At 41.4% G+C, this 17,853-nt stretch overlaps 1 protein-coding gene and 1 long non-coding RNA gene across 21 annotated transcripts in view; one reads left to right on the plus strand and one right to left on the minus strand.

Moving 5' to 3' along the window:
* Positions 1–827: 827 nt before the first annotated feature.
* Positions 828–13,902, minus strand: NR2F2 (nuclear receptor subfamily 2 group F member 2). 6 transcript variants are annotated; one of them, XM_075896992.1, is made up of 4 exons: positions 13,816–13,902; positions 13,124–13,311; positions 5,213–5,740; positions 828–2,415 (listed from the first exon to the last, which is right to left on the minus strand). In XM_075896992.1, the coding sequence occupies exons 2-4, from the start codon at positions 13,164–13,166 to the stop codon at positions 2,141–2,143; spliced, it is 846 nt and encodes a 281-aa protein (XP_075753107.1). In that variant the 5' UTR covers positions 13,167–13,311; positions 13,816–13,902; the 3' UTR covers positions 828–2,140. The 6 variants fall into 6 exon arrangements, with proteins under 6 accessions (XP_075753107.1, XP_006126936.1, XP_014430893.1 ...); XM_006126874.4 differs by having other exon boundaries at positions 13,509–13,849; XM_014575407.3 differs by lacking the exon at positions 13,816–13,902 and having other exon boundaries at positions 13,124–13,420.
* LOC102451360 (uncharacterized) overlaps positions 9,639–17,853 on the plus strand; it is a 156,913-nt gene continuing 148,698 nt past the window's right edge. For 5 of the 15 annotated variants that reach the window (XR_012895715.1, XR_001368554.3, XR_012895714.1 and 2 more), the window contains exon 1: positions 9,652–12,557. This is a non-coding gene — a long non-coding RNA (uncharacterized LOC102451360). Of the gene's footprint in view, positions 12,558–17,853 lie in introns of all 15 variants that reach the window. The other 10 variants (XR_012895709.1, XR_001368550.3, XR_332318.4 and 7 more) reach the window with 10 other exon arrangements.

Genomic DNA, 17,853 nt, shown 5'->3' on the forward strand with positions numbered 1-17,853 from the left:
CTGCGTATCCCATCCTGCTGCACTTCCGCAGGCATAACGCCCACTGATTTGAATGGGACCTTTGCCTGCGCGAGGATTGCCATATAGGGCCCTGCTTGATGTATGTGTGAATAGACATACACATGCATTCATACATCCCAAACATAAAATATGGTGACGACCTCTGGTCATGCTTTCACTGTCCAATTTTTTTAAAAAAATCCACTTGCTATTATATTTACACATTAAAAACACTCTCCTCAGTCCTACAATCTAAGTCACTCCTTTTGAAGACCTCTCAATGACAACCATAGATGGAAGTTACAGAATATTATAAAAAATAACACACATGCTTAAAGAAAACTCAATGCAAACAACTGGCCTGTATTTACAATACTGCTATTACCTTGCTCCAGTGATCTTGTGCGTGTATATCAGAAATGTACAAAAGATTTTTCCTCCCATTCTGATCATAAAATAGATACTGATCTTCAGATTTCTAATACTTTTTCACAACAATAACTTTCCTATGTAGGCACTTAAGTGTGACAAAAACAAGGGCCTTCTCTAGAAAATCCATTTTTAATTAACAGGAGGATTAGATGAAAGGGGGTTGGTGGGGAGTAATGGTTTACCATTTCAATATAGTACTTCCTAAAACCATAGATAAACCATGAATTTAAGTCTCCCTTCCCCACTCCCGAATTAAACAAGTAAATACACTACTATAAATCTGCTATAAACTTATTGTGACAAGTAAACAAATCAATTGCCTATGGACTTATATGACTACAAACTATAGAGAATTAATGTGGTTACTGAAAGACATTTATGACAGCCAAACAAGGTTCAGATATCAAATAATATTTTAATTTCTGAATACTTTCAATTTTCCTTGGAATATAACACACAAAGACTCGACCAAACAGTTCAGTTATTATAACTTTTACAGTATACAGAAATGTTGCACTTTAAAAAAAAACCTTCAGTTTTTTTAAACACAAAACTGTAAACTCTAAGATACTGAATCAATCACGTTATCTATAAGTGCCAACAGTGTTATTTTGTCATGCTGATTTCAATGATATTTTTAAAAAGGGAAAATATCAACAATTATTATAATACAAAGGGCTTGCAAATATACAAACAGATAGAGGAGTTTAATAACAATTCATGAAGAACTATGTGGAACCCAATCCAAATTACAAAAGTTCACTTTGTTTTTTTTGTTTTGTTTTGTTTTTTGTTTTTTTGTTTTTGTTTTTTTTAATCAAAACCATAATGTGTCTTGGACACAATTCATTCTACCTACAATAAATCCCCACAGTTCATTTTCTGTCTGAAAATATCAAAAACCTAGTTTTTGGGGTAGTTAAGTGACATGTGGTTCATTGGGGTCTATATAATTATAGCTCTCTCTCAGCTTCAAGCTAAATTGTGGGTCACCACCTCTAAGTGCGCTTCCATCATTGTGTTGTTGAGGGTTTTTTTCCTTTTCTTTTCCTTTCTTCCTATGATACTTCCGTGGACTCAGTTTTAATTCTTTCAGAACATATATTTTAAGGATACACTTTTTTTAAAGAAGCCAAGGTTATATCAAAAATTATTATAGAACCACAGAATAAACTGGTTTGAAACCAGAAAAATACAAAAAAAGAACAACTATAGGTACATAGACACATAGGACAATTAATAATTTGGAAAAAAAGACTTACTTTTTCCATTGCTAATTTTCTCCAAATTTCCTTTAAAAGCACTTTTAGCGAGATTTTTTTTAAAAAAAATTACCCCCCAAAAGAAAAAAAAAGAAAAGAAAAAAGAAAACCCCACCTAATGTATTTCCTTCATCTTTCTTTTTTCTTTAACTTTTCTTTTCCCTTTATTTTTAAACAAAAAATGATAAGTAGCAAGTTTTTTTTCTCTTAACGACACGGGAGTTTTTTAATGCATTCTGTAAAAGTTCATTTGAGAGTCTTTTTTTTTTTTTAATTCACAGTCCATTATTTTTCCTGTCTTCTTTTAGCAAACTTGTAACATTCTTTTACATCCTTAGCGGAAGGAAATTTAAGCAACCACCAGAACCCAAACGTCATTTGCTTTTGTTTTTCTCTCTTTCATCTCCCTTCTCAATATATATATTTTATTTTTTCTCTCCAATATTTTATTGAATGGACATATAAGGCCAGTTAAAACTGCTGCCAGACAGTAACATATCCCTGATTAGGGTTTCTATTGGGGTTTTACCTACCAAACGGACGAAAAACAATTGCTCTATGACAGAAGATGAGACAGTGCGCAGTGAGGGGAGACGTAGCAATAACTTCCCGAATCGCGTTGGTTGGTTGGGATACTGGCTCCTAACATACTCTTCCAAAGCACACTGTGACTTCTCCTGTAAACTTTCAACATGGGCTACATCAGAGAGACCACAGGCATCTAGAAGAAAGTTAAAAAAAAAAAAGAAAAAAAGAAAAAGGGAAAGACAGAAAGAAAACAATCAGTTTAAAGAGGATTGTTTTTTTTAAAAAAAACTGGTAAAATGAGGTATAGATGGTGATTGGTCATGTCGCTCTCAGAGCTAAGTCTGTTTTAGCAAAAGTAGAATAATATATAGTTCTCTCTCTATATGTATAATGTACACATATGTGTGCAATCCACCCTTCGGCAGGGTCTGCCTCACAATTCAGCAAAGCTTCAAGATCTTAGGGTTTCATTGCACTACATGATGATCTGGGGAAATGTCCTGTTATCAGTGTTATTACTTGCAAAGCTTGAAAAAGGTGCGGGGCTAAGCCACTCTTTCTTTCCCACCCGGAAAACAATTGTGAAGAATATCATCATGTGGCTAGAAGGAATAACAACAACAATAATAATAATAATTAATAAAAAAAACTGGCCCAGCCAAGAATAATGGCGCCCCGGATCCAACAACAGATTCTCCCCCAAAGAAGACAGCGCGTTTTTCTGCAGTCTTTGAAACTGATTTAAGTGGCTCTTTAAAACTGATCTTGTCAGTTTAGCCTATTCAGAAGCAGCCATGCAAACTGTGATCTCTCTGTTCATTTGAGCTCTCCCCCCTTCTTTTCTCTTTCTTTTTTCTTTTTCTCACTTTTTCTTTCTTTCTTTCTTTTAAACCCAAATCCTCTACAAGAAGAAAACTCCCTAATATGGTCTGGACATTTTTTCCTGATACGCTAAAATACAATCAGTTCCCTTTAAATCACAGACGTCTGTGCTGAGAGTACAGGTTATGACCTGACCTCTCTGTGCCTTCTTAGGCATAGGGCTAACATGCATATTCTGCGAGTCATTAGACCCCAGATTTTTTTTTTAAAGCAAAAAAGCAAAAATAATAAAATCAGGGCAGACATCGCATGCATCGATGTGTGTGTCTGTTTTACATCCTTGGGAGATATTGGGGTATCTGAGAAGCTGCATGCATCACTCTTATTTTTGCATGTGTGCTTTTCTACAGAATCAGATAACAGAAACCTTTATCTAGTTGGGAGGCAATTTGCATGCCAGGCCTCACGTTTTGCAAATAGTAATAAATTTAACAGTTACCACAGTGTCAGACGGTTGCTTTCTTGAAAGGCTAAAAAAAGTGTTCTTTAGAAATCCAGGATTTGAAATAAACTCGTCAGGGCTGTGTTCGGGAGAGTATGTGTTGGGGGGCGAGGGAACCCTAGCTGAAAAATTGAGCCAGGGAAAAAATGCATCCCTGGAAAATGACAGGATAATAAAATAAGCATCTCACAAACAAACGGTACGTTCTGCTTTCCTACGGCTAGATGCGCCCTGCTAATTGATCACCTTAGGACTTTAACCCAAGTAATTTTGGGGGAAAGTTTTGTGTGTAAAGCAATAATATATAAAAGGAAGTTTAGGTCACGACCCAGAACCTGGACAAAGTCCAGAAAATGACTTGGTTCCCCAGACCCCCTTTAACACAACAAGGAGTGGATTGTAAGTCGTCCTCCCCCCACTCCACATAAACTACATTTTTTTTTCTGTTTCCTGATATCAAGCTTTAAAAAACTCCGATGAGTAATTATTTTACAGGTCCTGCTTCCATTCATATGTTTATCACGTGGTCACTTTCCCAAGCTTTCAAATTAGTTACAAAAGAAATCATTTAAGAAAACAAAACCACCTTAACCCAAAACTTCTAGAGATCCAAAACAGTGTCACCGGATGCCACCTTTAAGTTAGCAGCCTAGGCTAGTGTAGTGCACAAATTAGAAAGCATTCATTTAAATATAAATATATGCATATACATTACATCTCTTTCTATGTATAGCCTCCAGAGTTAAAAATGAAGTCGATTACTCACATAGATTAAACTACGGTGCAAACTAATTAGATTTCATAATGCATTCAATTATTGTTTTATAACTCATATACTATTTATATGCAGAAAAAGTTGGCACCTATTTTTTCCACTTTTAATGATCTAAGAAACACCTTCCTGCTTTATTTCCTTGCAGAGGGGCATAGGAAGCACAGAATCAGTTTTAAGGCTCAGCTAAGCACCCTGTCCTGTTACTTTTACATATTACTACTCCAAGTGTAGTGGAGTAATTATCTTTTCCGAACCGCTACTTACTTTGGACCATGCAACTCCTGTTCGGTATAACTGCAAACCTGCCCCCTTAAATGAAGTGACACAGAATTGCTCGGTGCCACGTTCTATTTAATCCAGGAACAGCTCTTTGGAAATGTGATTTATTTTCTTTTCTGAGAAGGAAGCGAGTGTATTTTAAATTCGGAATTGCATGCTTAACTTTTTTAAATTTGATTTTCAGTCCCTCAGGACTGCTTTGGTGGGTTGTTTTGTGGCTGTCCATAAACTGATTCAAGGATGGGCAGACTTGCATTTAGCAATATGGGCAGCCTTTGCTGCTGTTGGGATCGGTGTCATTAAATGCCAGGGCTATCCTGTGAAATCAAATATTACTTTCACCGGGGAAGACAGAGCCTCACATGCCTTATCGGCGCTCACAAGTTTTTTCCCCCCTCCCTCTTGATCATTGTTAAAACTATTTGCAGGCTCCCTGTAAGGTAGGGTGCTTAGTGCCAGGCCTGTCTTGGAAAAGCACATCCCATGTTTCTAAGAGGACACATGTAGCAATGCTCACTGACAAGGTTTCCAGCTTCTTACACTTGGCCAGAGTGAACCGATTTCAAAGGGGTGCCAAAAGAAAAGGGGGGATTGCAAATAAATGCTGCCTACCTGAGGTGAAGAGGACTATGGCCTTTAAACAGCTATATTCTGCAGAGTCGACATGCAACGCTTTCAGTTTTTCGACTTGCTCTTGGAAGATTCGTATGTGGTCCATAAAGGCGACCACTCGGTCAGCAGACATCGGCGAAGCGTGCAGGCCAGCAGCGGCTAGCAGAGGAGCGACGTGAAGGGGCATGGAGCACTGGGCAGCGTTGAGCACAAATAGCTCGCTCCAGGTCAGCCGGAGGAGAGCCACCTGGTCTGTGATCTGGAGGTCTGGGAAGAAGGGGATATTCCTGGCCCACTCCACCGCACTGAAGAGCATCCGGGCTGCCAGTTCACAAATGTTCTCGATGCCCATGATGTTGTTGGGTTGCATGCATTGACTGCCAAAGCGGGAGGTCGGGTAGGGTTCTGCCCTCAGGAGAAGGGAGATATATCCGGATAGGTAGGAATGGCAGTTGAGAGGGTCCCCATTTGTCAAGGCGAACTGACCATGAGTTGGCTGTGTGGGTGGCATTCTGCCCCTCTGGACGGCTGCAGTAAATAAAGAAGAAACTACAGCAATTAATATCTGAATTGCCACGGACCTGGCTAATCAAGTGCTGCTTAGTGTGTGACCCTGGGTAAAGTCAGCTTCAAGGGGAGGGGGGGAGGAAGAGGGGAGACGACACGCAATTTTCCAGACAGCGTGCAGCCTGGGTCTGGTTTAAGGCTCTGCAGCCCCTGATTAAAGTAAAAGCAGTAATAAAAGCTAAGCAACGCTGTGTACTTGCCTCAAGGCTGCTGCTCTGAACTGCTTTAAGGACACTAGTCCGGATCCACAGCTCCTAAACACACGAAAAATCCTCCCCCCCATAGGTACCGAACGTTTGTGTATGTGTGTGTGTGTGTGGGGGGGGGGATCCTCTTCATTACAGCTAAACAGCTGATATTGCTTATTGATTTAAGGCTGCAGGGCGGGGAGGGTGCTGGCACCTTTCAAAATACTAAGTGCTCGTCCCAGACAGTATGTATTGACTATCCAATAATCCTCGAAAAAGGTAAAATTCCACCGCCACACACAGACGTGGGTCTACCCACACGCGACGGGCGAGGGTGATTATTTAAAAGCACCTTTTTCAGCTGCTCATGGAAAGTGGGCCTTTCATTTGGTTAATAAATTTACATGGTGACAGCGAGAGGGGAAGGGAATCAGAGCCAGAGAGGCAGAAAGAAGGGAGAGTGGCTGAATGTGCGTGGCTTAGATTGGTTATTTGGCGTATGATAAGGTTAGTTACTCTCGCAGACACACAAAGACCAGCCAGGCAGTCCAAAGCTCCTAACCCTTAACCTACATAGCAGCGTCCAGACACGGAACACGCCATTGCAAAAACTGGAGGCGCACATGTCTCGTCTAATTTTATATCACAAAGACTCGACTGGCCCCGATCAAACCCCCTCCGCTACTTATTTGTTTCCTCCATACTCCTCCGTTCCTTTTGCCACATACTCTCTGTCTCTGCTGTGGAGGGGAGGGGGCTAATAATAATAATAATAATAATAATAAAAAGACGAGTCTATTTTTAAAAAAATCAGACTGAGATTCCATAATGGAATGCTGAAGAGCCCTGCAGTGTTACAATGCTAGTTACATTGCTCCAGTAATTCGAACCTCCTGTGGAAAACTGCAATGTAAGGCTGGGGAGTGGGGGGCAGACATTCATTTCTCTATCTATAAATGCACACACATACACACACACACGAATTGGGGACAGGGATGTGGAACATGCAGGAGGAAACATACACACGTAATCATGCCTCAGAAAAAAATAATCTCCCTCCTTAAACAACTGAAACTAAAATATCCACTTCCAATGATCCTCCAACAGCCGCCTCACACACGCACACAAATCAATTAGGAAGGCAGGAGAAAGCAAGCAAGCACCCCCCCCCCCCCCCGCCTCTTTCTGAATCAAGAGAAAGTTTCTCTCACTCTCTGTTTATTGTTTGGCTTTTTTTTTCCTCCTTAAAAAAAACTGGTTTGTGGGAAACAGGGGGGAGGGGAAGCAAAATGCAGCGAGTGAAAATTGGAAAACAAATGAAATCCCAATACCTTCCCGTCTCATGCCAACTTTGAGGCATTTTTTGAGGCGGCAGTACTGACACTGATTGCGGTGGTGCTGGTCAATGGGACAGTTCCTGTTGGCACGACAAGTATAGCTCAGGTTCCTCCTTACACTCCGCTTGAAGAAACTCTTGCAGCCCTCGCAGGTAAATTGGCCATAATGTTTGCCACTAGACTTGTCCCCACAAACCACACATTCAATGTGCTGCTGCTGCTGCTGCTTGTCTCCTCCTTGGCTCTGCTGGCTTGGCTGGTTGGTCTGGGCTGGAGTGCTGGGTGCCCCTCCTTGTCCCGGGGTTTGTGGTGTGTGAGGGGCCCCAGCTGGTGGTCCTTGCACAGGAGGGACTTGAGAAGGCTGAGTTCCCTGAGCTCCGGGTACATCGTCCTGGGGATCTCGCCACGCACCAACTACCATTGCCATATCTATTGGACACCGTTTCCAAACTTCCTGTTCCCCCTTTATGTTTAAAGTTTGTTTGCTTTGCTTTCAGATCAGCTTTGCAGCAGTTTCTCTCTCCCTCCCTCTCTTCTTTAAAAAAAAAAAAGGAGACAAGGGGGATGGGGGAACAGAAAAAAAAAGCCAGCGACGGTGGAGAACGAGGGGTCGAGGGGGGGGGGGCAGATTGCGAGTCGATTGTCTGGCTTCAAGACAGAAAAGTAAGGGGGTATGGGGGTGGGGGAGAGAGAGAGAGAGAGAGAGGAAAAATCTCTTCAAAGATCTCCCTCTCTCTCTCTCTTAAACTGATCTGCAGTAGGGGAGTTGAAGGAAGAGAGGCGAGTGTCGGGGGGCCAGGTCCAGGGAAGCTCACAGTCAGCCATTCAGGAAAGCCATCAAAATAAGAATGGATAAAAGGTTAAAGATGACACACAAAGCTGCACCAAAAAAAAAAAAAATTGCACAACTAAAAAGACTTTTCTCGGCGCAGAACGCGAAGGGTTTCGCTGTAGTTTTTTCAAGTCCAGGTGGTGGAAACATCCACCGAGATCCGCTTCGCTTTTTCCCCCCCTCGTTCCGCTGCTTCTTTCTCCTGCTCTCTCTCTCTTTTTTCTTTTCTTTTCTTTATTTTGCCGCCGCCGCCGCCGCTGCTGCTTCTCCCGCTGCCGCGGCTGTTGCTGCTGCCGCTGCTCGCTGCCTTGTGCCGCGTCTCCTTCTTTGCAAGTGGGGCTCTTAGCGCAGTTGGTTCACACAACACATGGGGAGGAGGGGGGGGGAGGGGGGGAAAGGGGGAGGTGAAGGGAAAAAGAGTCAACTCTCCAGCGTAGAGCGCAGCCAGGGATAATGATAAAAGAGGAGAGCAGGAGGAGGAAGAGGAGGAGGGAAAGACGGATCACAACCTAGAACACAGCATCATTCTTCATGCAAAAAAAAAAAAAAAAAAAAAAAAAAAAAAAAAGCAAGACGAGAAGAGACACAGGAGGGACAATCAACCCTCCCCCCCCCCTCACCACCACAAAAAAAGCAAAAAAAAAAAAAAAAAAAAAAAAAAAAGCCAAAGAAAAGAACTGAGAATCAAAGTGATCAAATATGCTAAGGAGGGGGGTTAGGAAGTGAATGCGATTTATAGGAGCTGGGCTGGCAGAGTGGTGAGTGCTTTCTCTGCGATCAGCTCACTGCGCTCTCTATATAGTGAACTTTGACACGACTGCTGCAACTTAGCACACGTTGCCATGGCGACCGCTCGCCTTATAAGGCAACAGACTGTGTTTGACTGGTCAAAAGCTCCCGGACCGCCCCTCGCCCCTCATTGGGCCGCTCTGCCTTGTGCTGGCTGGCATGGCTGCCAAAGCAGGCTGCCGGGTCCTAAAGCGAGATGAGTTCTCAGCCAGCTTCGCACGGCGGTGGGGGTGGATTTCTTTTTAAAATAGGATCACTAGGATGATACTTTTGCGCTTTCCCTTTGCTTTTCTTGAAGAATCTTTCATAAGGCTGTGGAGAAATAAGGCTGGAGACCCACATATACATACATGTCAAAGCGAGACTGAACTAGTTTTTGTAGATCTCAGACTTTATTAACTCTTTGATCAGGCACGAGGAAAAAAAAGTCTGATCATATCATCACCTGCAAGCAAGAGTTACATTACAGTTTCCTGTTCCCCATTGTGCTGCTGATGTCAGAAAATAAATTCCTGGTGGATTTTTTTTAGGGGGAGAGGGAAGTAACAGTTTCTGTACTAAATAAGGTGCAATTCTTATAAATCAAAATTGGAGAAGGAGTACTTTCAGAATTGATATTCTTCAGTGACTACCTTCTCCTTTTTAGGGTTAAAGTTTCACAGGTATGTAGATTTAACTTTTTAATTGCTCAATACGGGAAGAGGATGCTGACAAAAAGGTAACTCAGATGCTGCGGTTACAAGACATTATCATAAACCTATTCAGCATCATTTTTTTAAAAAAGCTCTAAAATGGAGTTAGCTATAAACCATTATTTCAGTATATGCAACCCCATCTAACCATCATTAATATGGTTATTTGCAAAGGTGGAGATACCTGTATTCATACCATACACATCAGTGTGATGTCTGTATGGATGCTACATATATATTAGATATACATCTGTCAATGTAGGTAGACAGAGACACCAGTGAATATGGTACTTGATCACAGAATAGTTGAGTATGGACTTCATTGTTTCTTGACTGCTGTGGCATTTCAAGAACCATTCTTTTCATCAAACTCCCCAACATAAATTGGAAATAATTAGCATACAAATACACATCACACATGTCTGAGTATCTATATATGTGAACACATACCCACACATTTATTCTGAGTTGCATAGTGTTTACAGAAATAGCAACGATTTAATCAAGTACAGCATATATTACATTCATTGAGTGTGTTGGAAAATTTCCGTGCTGTTTTCCAGAATTTCTTTTCTTTTATCAGCCATCTAGGCGGCTTGGTTATAACGTAATACAATTCTAGCTATTCAACTTGTGGTGTTGTTTTTTGTTTTAGGCGAGGCAGAAATTCACAGATAAGATATAGGGATATGGTAGTATTGTGACTCGGTAGCACAACCTCTGTACAATATATGGAGCAACTCTAAATAGGTAACCGATCTAAGTACACAAGGACAATTGTTTATATCCTATTGAACCTGGGTACTAAGCACCATAACCGAGATAGCTTATTTCCTTTTGAATATCTGTAACAAGCACCAGAACAAGACAAACGCATGCGGAGATAGATATAAATTTTAAAATACACAGATACATGGACAGGCGGACAGTTACTTCTATAGAAATACACACGTACATATATTAACCAAGTCTGAGATAGGGACTTCTGAACATGTAATCAAACTAAGTGCAAACATGGGGACACAGATGCATACAAAACTATATTCAGGATTAATTGCTGCAGCTCCCCCCCTCCACACACACTTTTTCATGTTGCCACATGCACACCCCTTCTGCCGCAGAAATAATATATGTCTCGAAAGCCGCAGGTGTTGAGATGATTGGAAAGTTGTAAAAAGCACCTAGACTTGACACTGTCCTGTTTATAAACCTGGATTATAATAAGATTCCACCAACAAAGATGCGCGCCTGGTCAATTTCAAAAGCAGGCAGTAGAATTCCAATTGATCATGATGTAGCAATATAAACCCTTAGCTTAAATAGTGATCGAGAGGGAGATAGATAGAAAGGGGTGGGAGGAAAGGATCTTTTTACGGTTAAAATGTGGAGAGCTGCCGTATTATTTCCAAATAACTCAGACATTACGTTTTGTTTGAGAATATACAACATCGTTGTTGACTGTAGTTTATGGGGCATGTCCTATATTTCTCAAATATTATAAAGTAAACAGGAATAATTCATCATCTGAAAACATTAACATCCTTCTTAACAAATGCACAAAGAGCGTTAATTTTCTGAACAGCGTCCACGTTATGAATAGTTTGAATATGCGAGCTACGTATATAATAAGAGCGCTAGTATATTCTGATATTCAAACCATAATGAAGAATGCCCCGGATCAACTATTTGCTCTTCGAGGGATACAACAATATAGCTAACACCAATGGGTGGTTTATTATTTTTTTGAAAACACCCCTGCCATGTAGGCTGGTGCAGAATACAAGAATATAATGCTGAACTGCGGCTAATTTTCCTGAATAATATTTGAAAACATGAGTATACCGCCGATAGATGAAGATTTTAAAATGTTCTTATCGGAGCTGAGTCACAATAGAACAGTGATATTTTAAAAGTAGGATTGTATTATTACTTTTTATTTATCCACTCATTTATTTTTTGACAAAAAGAATACACCCCTTCTGCTATTTTACTGCAGATGTAAATTTATTTTGATGAGCGAGGGGCGGGAAGATTCATTTTACTAAAATAAAGTTTGGGATAGCGTCCGTATAAATCTTTAGAAAAGAGGGGGGATTCCGTTTTTCTGGTAGAAAGTTGCCTAATAGTCCTCTAATTCTTTATAGATTAAATGGCCATAGGAGTACAGCATCGAACAAATACAGGGTTTCACTCTGAACACAGTGGAAAGCAGTTACGTCTAACATAATGCAATGAATTCCTCTTCTCCCTGAATGTAGTATGTGTGTGTTTTTCTCTTCCACCACACTGAAGTTCCATGAATAGGGAAAGTGGCTCCTATTGTGTGCCTCTGAACTTCCAAGTCAATGCAATTTTTAACCACTGGCTTGTGGTACTTTGAAAATCACCAGGGGCTGTCAGAGTTGGGTCCTCTGAAAAATTTACAGTGCTAAATCAGAGCATATGCTGCGAGAGAGGGAAAAAATTTGCTCAAGACTGGAGCAAGTACAGTATCCGTCTGCCCCCTAGTGTAAGTCTCTTATCCGCCTAAAATTCAACTTTAAAAGAAAAGGATCTCTTAAAGAGAAACGACTTTTGGCTCACGTATGCATACGAGAATGAAACTTCTGTGCATTTTAATCTGATTCATTCCGGAGGATTTAAAATTAATTGGCTTGGGCACTCCTAGACCGGACAGTAAGATTTCTGCACCAGGGTTTCTCCAAGCCCAGTGCTGAATAGGTATTCTTAAGCGGAGGGGATGGGGGGGGGGGGGGGGGGGGAGACGGGGACTGGTTTGTGATTTTTTTTTTTCAAAAAAAAAAAAAAATGAGGAGCCATGCCTCTCATGCGTTTGTCAGAACAGAGCAGTTTTGCTGCTTAAAGTCAGATCTGCGCCTTTTGCAATAAAGGATAAACATTCGCCTTAAAGCTGCTGCCTGCCACCCGCACCTTCCGAGGGTGAGTATATATATTCCTGCTTCTTACCATTGTACATGCTTAAAGCGGAATTGTTCCTGGTGGGAGAGATGGGTTCTCCACGCTTTACGTTCAAACCCGAGCTTTCTCAAATTATTATTGTAAAAAACCCTGCCAACTTCACGCGATTACAAAATTCCGGGCAGAATCCCCAGCTCCGAACTTAGAGATCTAGTCCCCCCATCCCCAATAGTCAGTTACTATAACAAAGTAGAATGGAGCGAGCAATACAATTTCAGAAGGGCGATTCGTTCTTCGCTCTTGTTTGAAGTGACTTTGATGCACGTTTGTATGTTAGCTTTTGAATCGGATTTGGGTCGTTTTGTTTATTTTTTTTTAACTAAAGGACGTGGTAACTGATGGTGCTGTAATTGCAGACACTGGGTCTCTCCCCTCTCTTCCCCCCACCCTCTTCGAGCAACCCACGTAACCTTAGAAACGATAGTTTAATACGTAAGTTATCTAACAATTTTTCCCTTAAGAGACACACAAGATCACAACACATTAAAAAAAAAGAGTGAAAAAGAAGAAACTATAAGTAAACATACCAAAACCATATTTGCCTTGTTCAAGGTCCCAAATCGCTTGCATCTTCTTTTTCTACCTCTCCTTTAGTTTGGCAGGTGAAATAATAAAAAAAAAGAAACCAACAACCGCTGTTTGCCCCCCTGGAAAGATGTGCGTTGGGTAATTAAAGAGAATCTCCTTCTTGGTGTTTATCTAGCGATTGTGCAAACTGATAAAAAAAAAAAAAGAGAGAGTAAATAAATAAATAAATAAAAAAGGAGGCTACAGCCTTCTGGGGGTGGGGGAGAAAAGAAGAAAGGTGAAGGGAATAGATCTCCCACAATCTAAAGGGAAGTGCTTTCCGTTTATTATTAGCGTTCAGCCTTGGGGGGGAAGGGGGGGGGACGACAATAACTGAACACTCACTCTAACTTTGCACAGACGAGGTTTGCGGGAGAGCTGTGTACATAGCTGCTTAGGAATGTGCGCCTCGCCTTTAAGAAGGAAAAAAAAATCCCCAAACCCAAACCCAAGGTAGGAGATGTCTTTGAGGGATCCTGGTCTCTCATCTCATTCCTTAGAAGGAAGAGCGGCTTGCTACACCTTGTTTCCAGCGGCAAAGACGAGACTTAAAAAGCAAAACTAAAACAAAGGGGGAAAAAACCCAACCTTACACCCCCCCCCTCCGTCCAGTCGGAAACAATATAGATAAATGAGAGTGCAATCTCCTAACTTAGTCAGGGTTGTGGTAGGATGTAGGCACCCGATTGCAAACCCGCCAAGAGAGAAACCGCAAACAACTGCAGGCGAACGAGCAACACATGCACAGAAAGGGGATGGAGGGGAGGGGGGGGGGGCAGAGCGTCCTGTAAAGGGCCGGTAGAGAACGCAAGCTTATGCTAAAGCAAGCTGGGAAAGAATCAGAACTAACCGTCTGCCCCGGAGATGGGATCCCAGCTAGGAGTGAATCCACAGCCCCCCCTATTTTAAAATAAATAAGCACCTACATAAAATCCGTTTGCTAACTGAAACCCTCAGAGATATTCCCACAGCCCTCCACAAATATGACAACTTTTGTGATTTGTAATTTATTAAAAGTGGAGGATTCTGTTACAAACCTGCTATGATTACCATGCTTCCCCCCCCCACCAGTAATTCCCCCCTTTTTTCCCAGTGAATGAGACGCCAACGTAGGGAGCGCCCGGGACAATTTGGAATACATTAGGCTGCCTCTGGCAGTCGAGTACAGTTTTAAACTTAATGGATTCCTGCTTCTTCCCTTTTTTGTGCGCGTTTTGTTTTAAGAAAAGAAAGATGCGGGGGGAGGGGCGCACACGGATCCTTTATTTTAGGAAGCTGTTATGGTAAGGAGTGTGTCAAACTTGACAAATGGAACAAACGTTCCCTCCACTCTTACTTGTCTTTGCCTTAAAACAGGAATTAAGTTAAACACAGTTCTGAATGTTAATTGCATGTTTACGGAGCTAATGAAAATTACAAATGGGTTTTACCCACCTCAGACAATGGTGGAAAAAACCCGAGGAAGGCAACTATCATTGCAGCCTTTGCGGGGGAAGAGGGGAGGAATAAATGCACAATATTGATCAGAAGGGCAAATCTTTTAACTGATCATGAATACCCTAGCGATGGTGCACACAAGTTTCCACTCCTCTGAAGTCTGATCATACATGGAAGAGGGAGACACAACCCCGTTGAATGAATTTTTATTACTGACAGAGGGACAACCAAATTGTCCCCTCCTTTACAGTCCTCCCCCCTTTCCAAAATAAACTCCTTATGGGTGAAAATTCTTAAGGTGTGCTGACAAGCATATGATACATAGTAAAGTAATTTCTTCTTTTAGCCCACTCCTCCCCCCTCCAAACACTATCTCCCAAATGTGCCTTTTCTATCAATCCCAAAGGCTAAGAGAAGGGGGGGGGGAAGGTAGAGGAAAGGAGAATTACCCCCCCAGGTTTATCCTTGCAAGCCAAGGATGAAATGATGACCTAATAATCAGTTTTATGATAACAATTTTCATGCTTGAAATCAAACTGCCAAAGAAACCTAAAGGAAACAAGGAAGAGAGATTGTGGACTATACCTTTAAGGGTTTTGCACCCCCTCCTCCCCCCGGTGCTGTATGGTGGGAATTTAATTAAAATGGCTAAAGATGTTTTCAATCTAAAATAAAAAAAATAATTCCAGAGAGATGTGTTCTCTCTGCTGTGCAGCTCAGCTTTTGAAAACTTTGGCCCAAGTTGCAGTGATAGCCGCAACTCTGCTCTGCAGGGGTCAGAGGTGACGGCTATTTTAACCCTAAAAGCCTGCGAACGACCAAGGTTGAAACTAGACTTGCAATACTAATAGCCATAATTACCTCCACCCATTCCCTACACATTCCTGCGGGAGAAATGTTAGACGCTGGGTGAGACTATCTTGGGCTTTATCATTTAAAAAAATAGCAGCAATATCAAGGAATTTTTCAGAGAGCTCCATTTGGTTGTGGGATTGGAGCCTTCTTTTTTTGTCAGCATTCCCAAGGCGCTAGGGCTTTGTCTTAGAAGGAATGGAGTGTCTGAATGGTGTGAAAGGGACAGAGAGGGTCGCTTCAAATCGATTTTACTTGTCCTCTCTGTCTTTTCGGATCAACGCCCTTCAATGGACACATAGGTGCTCTTTCAACCAAAAACTTGTGCAACATTTTCTGCCTGTATTGGTGCTAAATACAATAAATGCTGGGCAGATTTTTTTCTTCTTTCCAAAGCAGAAAGCACCCTAATTAAATTGTTTTATATGGACAGTCAAGACAGACCAATTAAGTATGCATTAGTATAAAGATATATTCTGGAGATAATCGCTCTATACAAGATGTGTAAAGTTCCTCCGACAGAGAGGGTGTAACACCTTTTGATATGGATTCCCTCTCTGCCCCAGTCGTCTCCTTTACCTGAATAAGAGATTGGATAAATTAGTTAAAAGCTATTAGTTAAAGTGGTTTATAAACAAAGTTAACAGGTGGATGTAGTCGTTTGTATAGTAGAATATTTAATTACAGTACACCGCACATATGTTATACACACACACATATATACACTAAAATATGGATCACAAACACATATACATATATAGAGAGATCTATCTATCTATCTCGGTGTATACAATATATGTTTATGTGATCCATATTTTATACACAGCTATTTCTCTATATGTGGGCGCATTTAGTCATCTGTCTATAAGTGATATATAGACAGAAGATTAAATACACATACTGATAGAGAGAAATATCTGTGTATAAAATATGGAACACAAATACATGCATAATGGATATAATATATAACGTTGCATTCATGTATTCTATTTTAGACATACGTGTATACACATACACCCATAGGTCAGTATACACACATAGCCCTTTACCACAGAAAATATTTCACATGCCAGGCACGGGTTTTCCCTGGAATGAAATAACATCAGGAGAAGTACACTCGTGAATTCCTCTTTCTGTCCATTTTCGTGCCTAGAGAAAGCCCTCCAACGTGGATGGTTTTAGAAATGGGGTGTAAGGTCTAGTCCATTGTTAATTGTTTTAAAGGCAGTTTCCTTACTCCAGTCCTGACTCATTATAACCTATTACAAGGGGTGTGTGTGTGTGTGTGTGTGTGTGTGTGTGTGTGTGTGTGTGTGTGTGTGTGTGGAGGAGGGGAGATAAAGCCTCAGATTGCTAATAGAAGTGTAGGGATATATGTGAAGTTCTTGAGGCACCTTGTATTCCAGGGACTTCCGAACCAACACGCGGAGCATGACTTTGCGAGAGTGAAACCCTAACAGCGAATATCCCGCACACGTGAGACAGACCCTCACCTACGGCCCCCCCATCTCTCGACACTGCATTGCAAAGCGAGGAGAGAGGAAAAAGAGGGGGTACAGAATGGCCCATGGATTGTGACCGCTGGCTTGCTTGCGATTCATTTTACTGCTGCCCCTTAGAAGTGTGTAGAACATCACAGGGAGAGGGGAGATCTGGTGATGGTAGGTGGTTTAATGTCAAAGTAAACAGGTTGAGAACAGACCGATTAAAACCCTCTATTTCTCTCTTTACTGGGTACATTTGAGGACAAATCATAACATACTGTAGGAGAAGCAAAGAACTCATCTAAGGGAGCTCTCGGCAAGTCTCCTCCCGGAAAATAGTCCACCTCCTGTTGGGTTGGGTATTGATCAGGAGAGGAGCTGAAGATGTCACCACACTAAATATTTACTGATCACACACAAATAGCCGGGACTTGAACGATTTTCTCCTGTGAGGAGAGCAGAGAGAGAAGGGTAAATCATTTTATTAGTGTGTATAAAGCAAAGAGCACACTCTGCCTTGGAGTGTTTTAAGATGTGTCTTCAGCTGGATGAAAAGAGTTAGGGAAATCGATACGAAGTGATTAGGCGACCCAGTAGTGTCAAAGAGAGAGGCTGTGAATTTCATGGATTTGGTTATACCGGGATGGGGAAAAGAGAAAAAAAAATCGGGAGATTAAAGGGAGGACCCTATTGTAGCAGAACCAATGAAAAATAATACCTAATCAGACCGAAGAAGGTAGGCAGAAGAATTAGACCCACATTTCTAAAACGATCCCATCAGGTAGACAGAGGAAGTAGGAACACACATGAAGGAGAGAAACAAGAGAATATACATTCTATCAGGAAAAAAAATAGGAGAATGATATATAAGTTTTCCCCACCCACATACAAAGCAATGACTGAAACCACGAGAATAT

The sequence above is a fragment of the Pelodiscus sinensis genome, chromosome 14 (genome assembly GCF_049634645.1).
Source record: "Pelodiscus sinensis isolate JC-2024 chromosome 14, ASM4963464v1, whole genome shotgun sequence".
Classification (NCBI taxonomy): Eukaryota; Metazoa; Chordata; order Testudines; family Trionychidae; genus Pelodiscus; species Pelodiscus sinensis.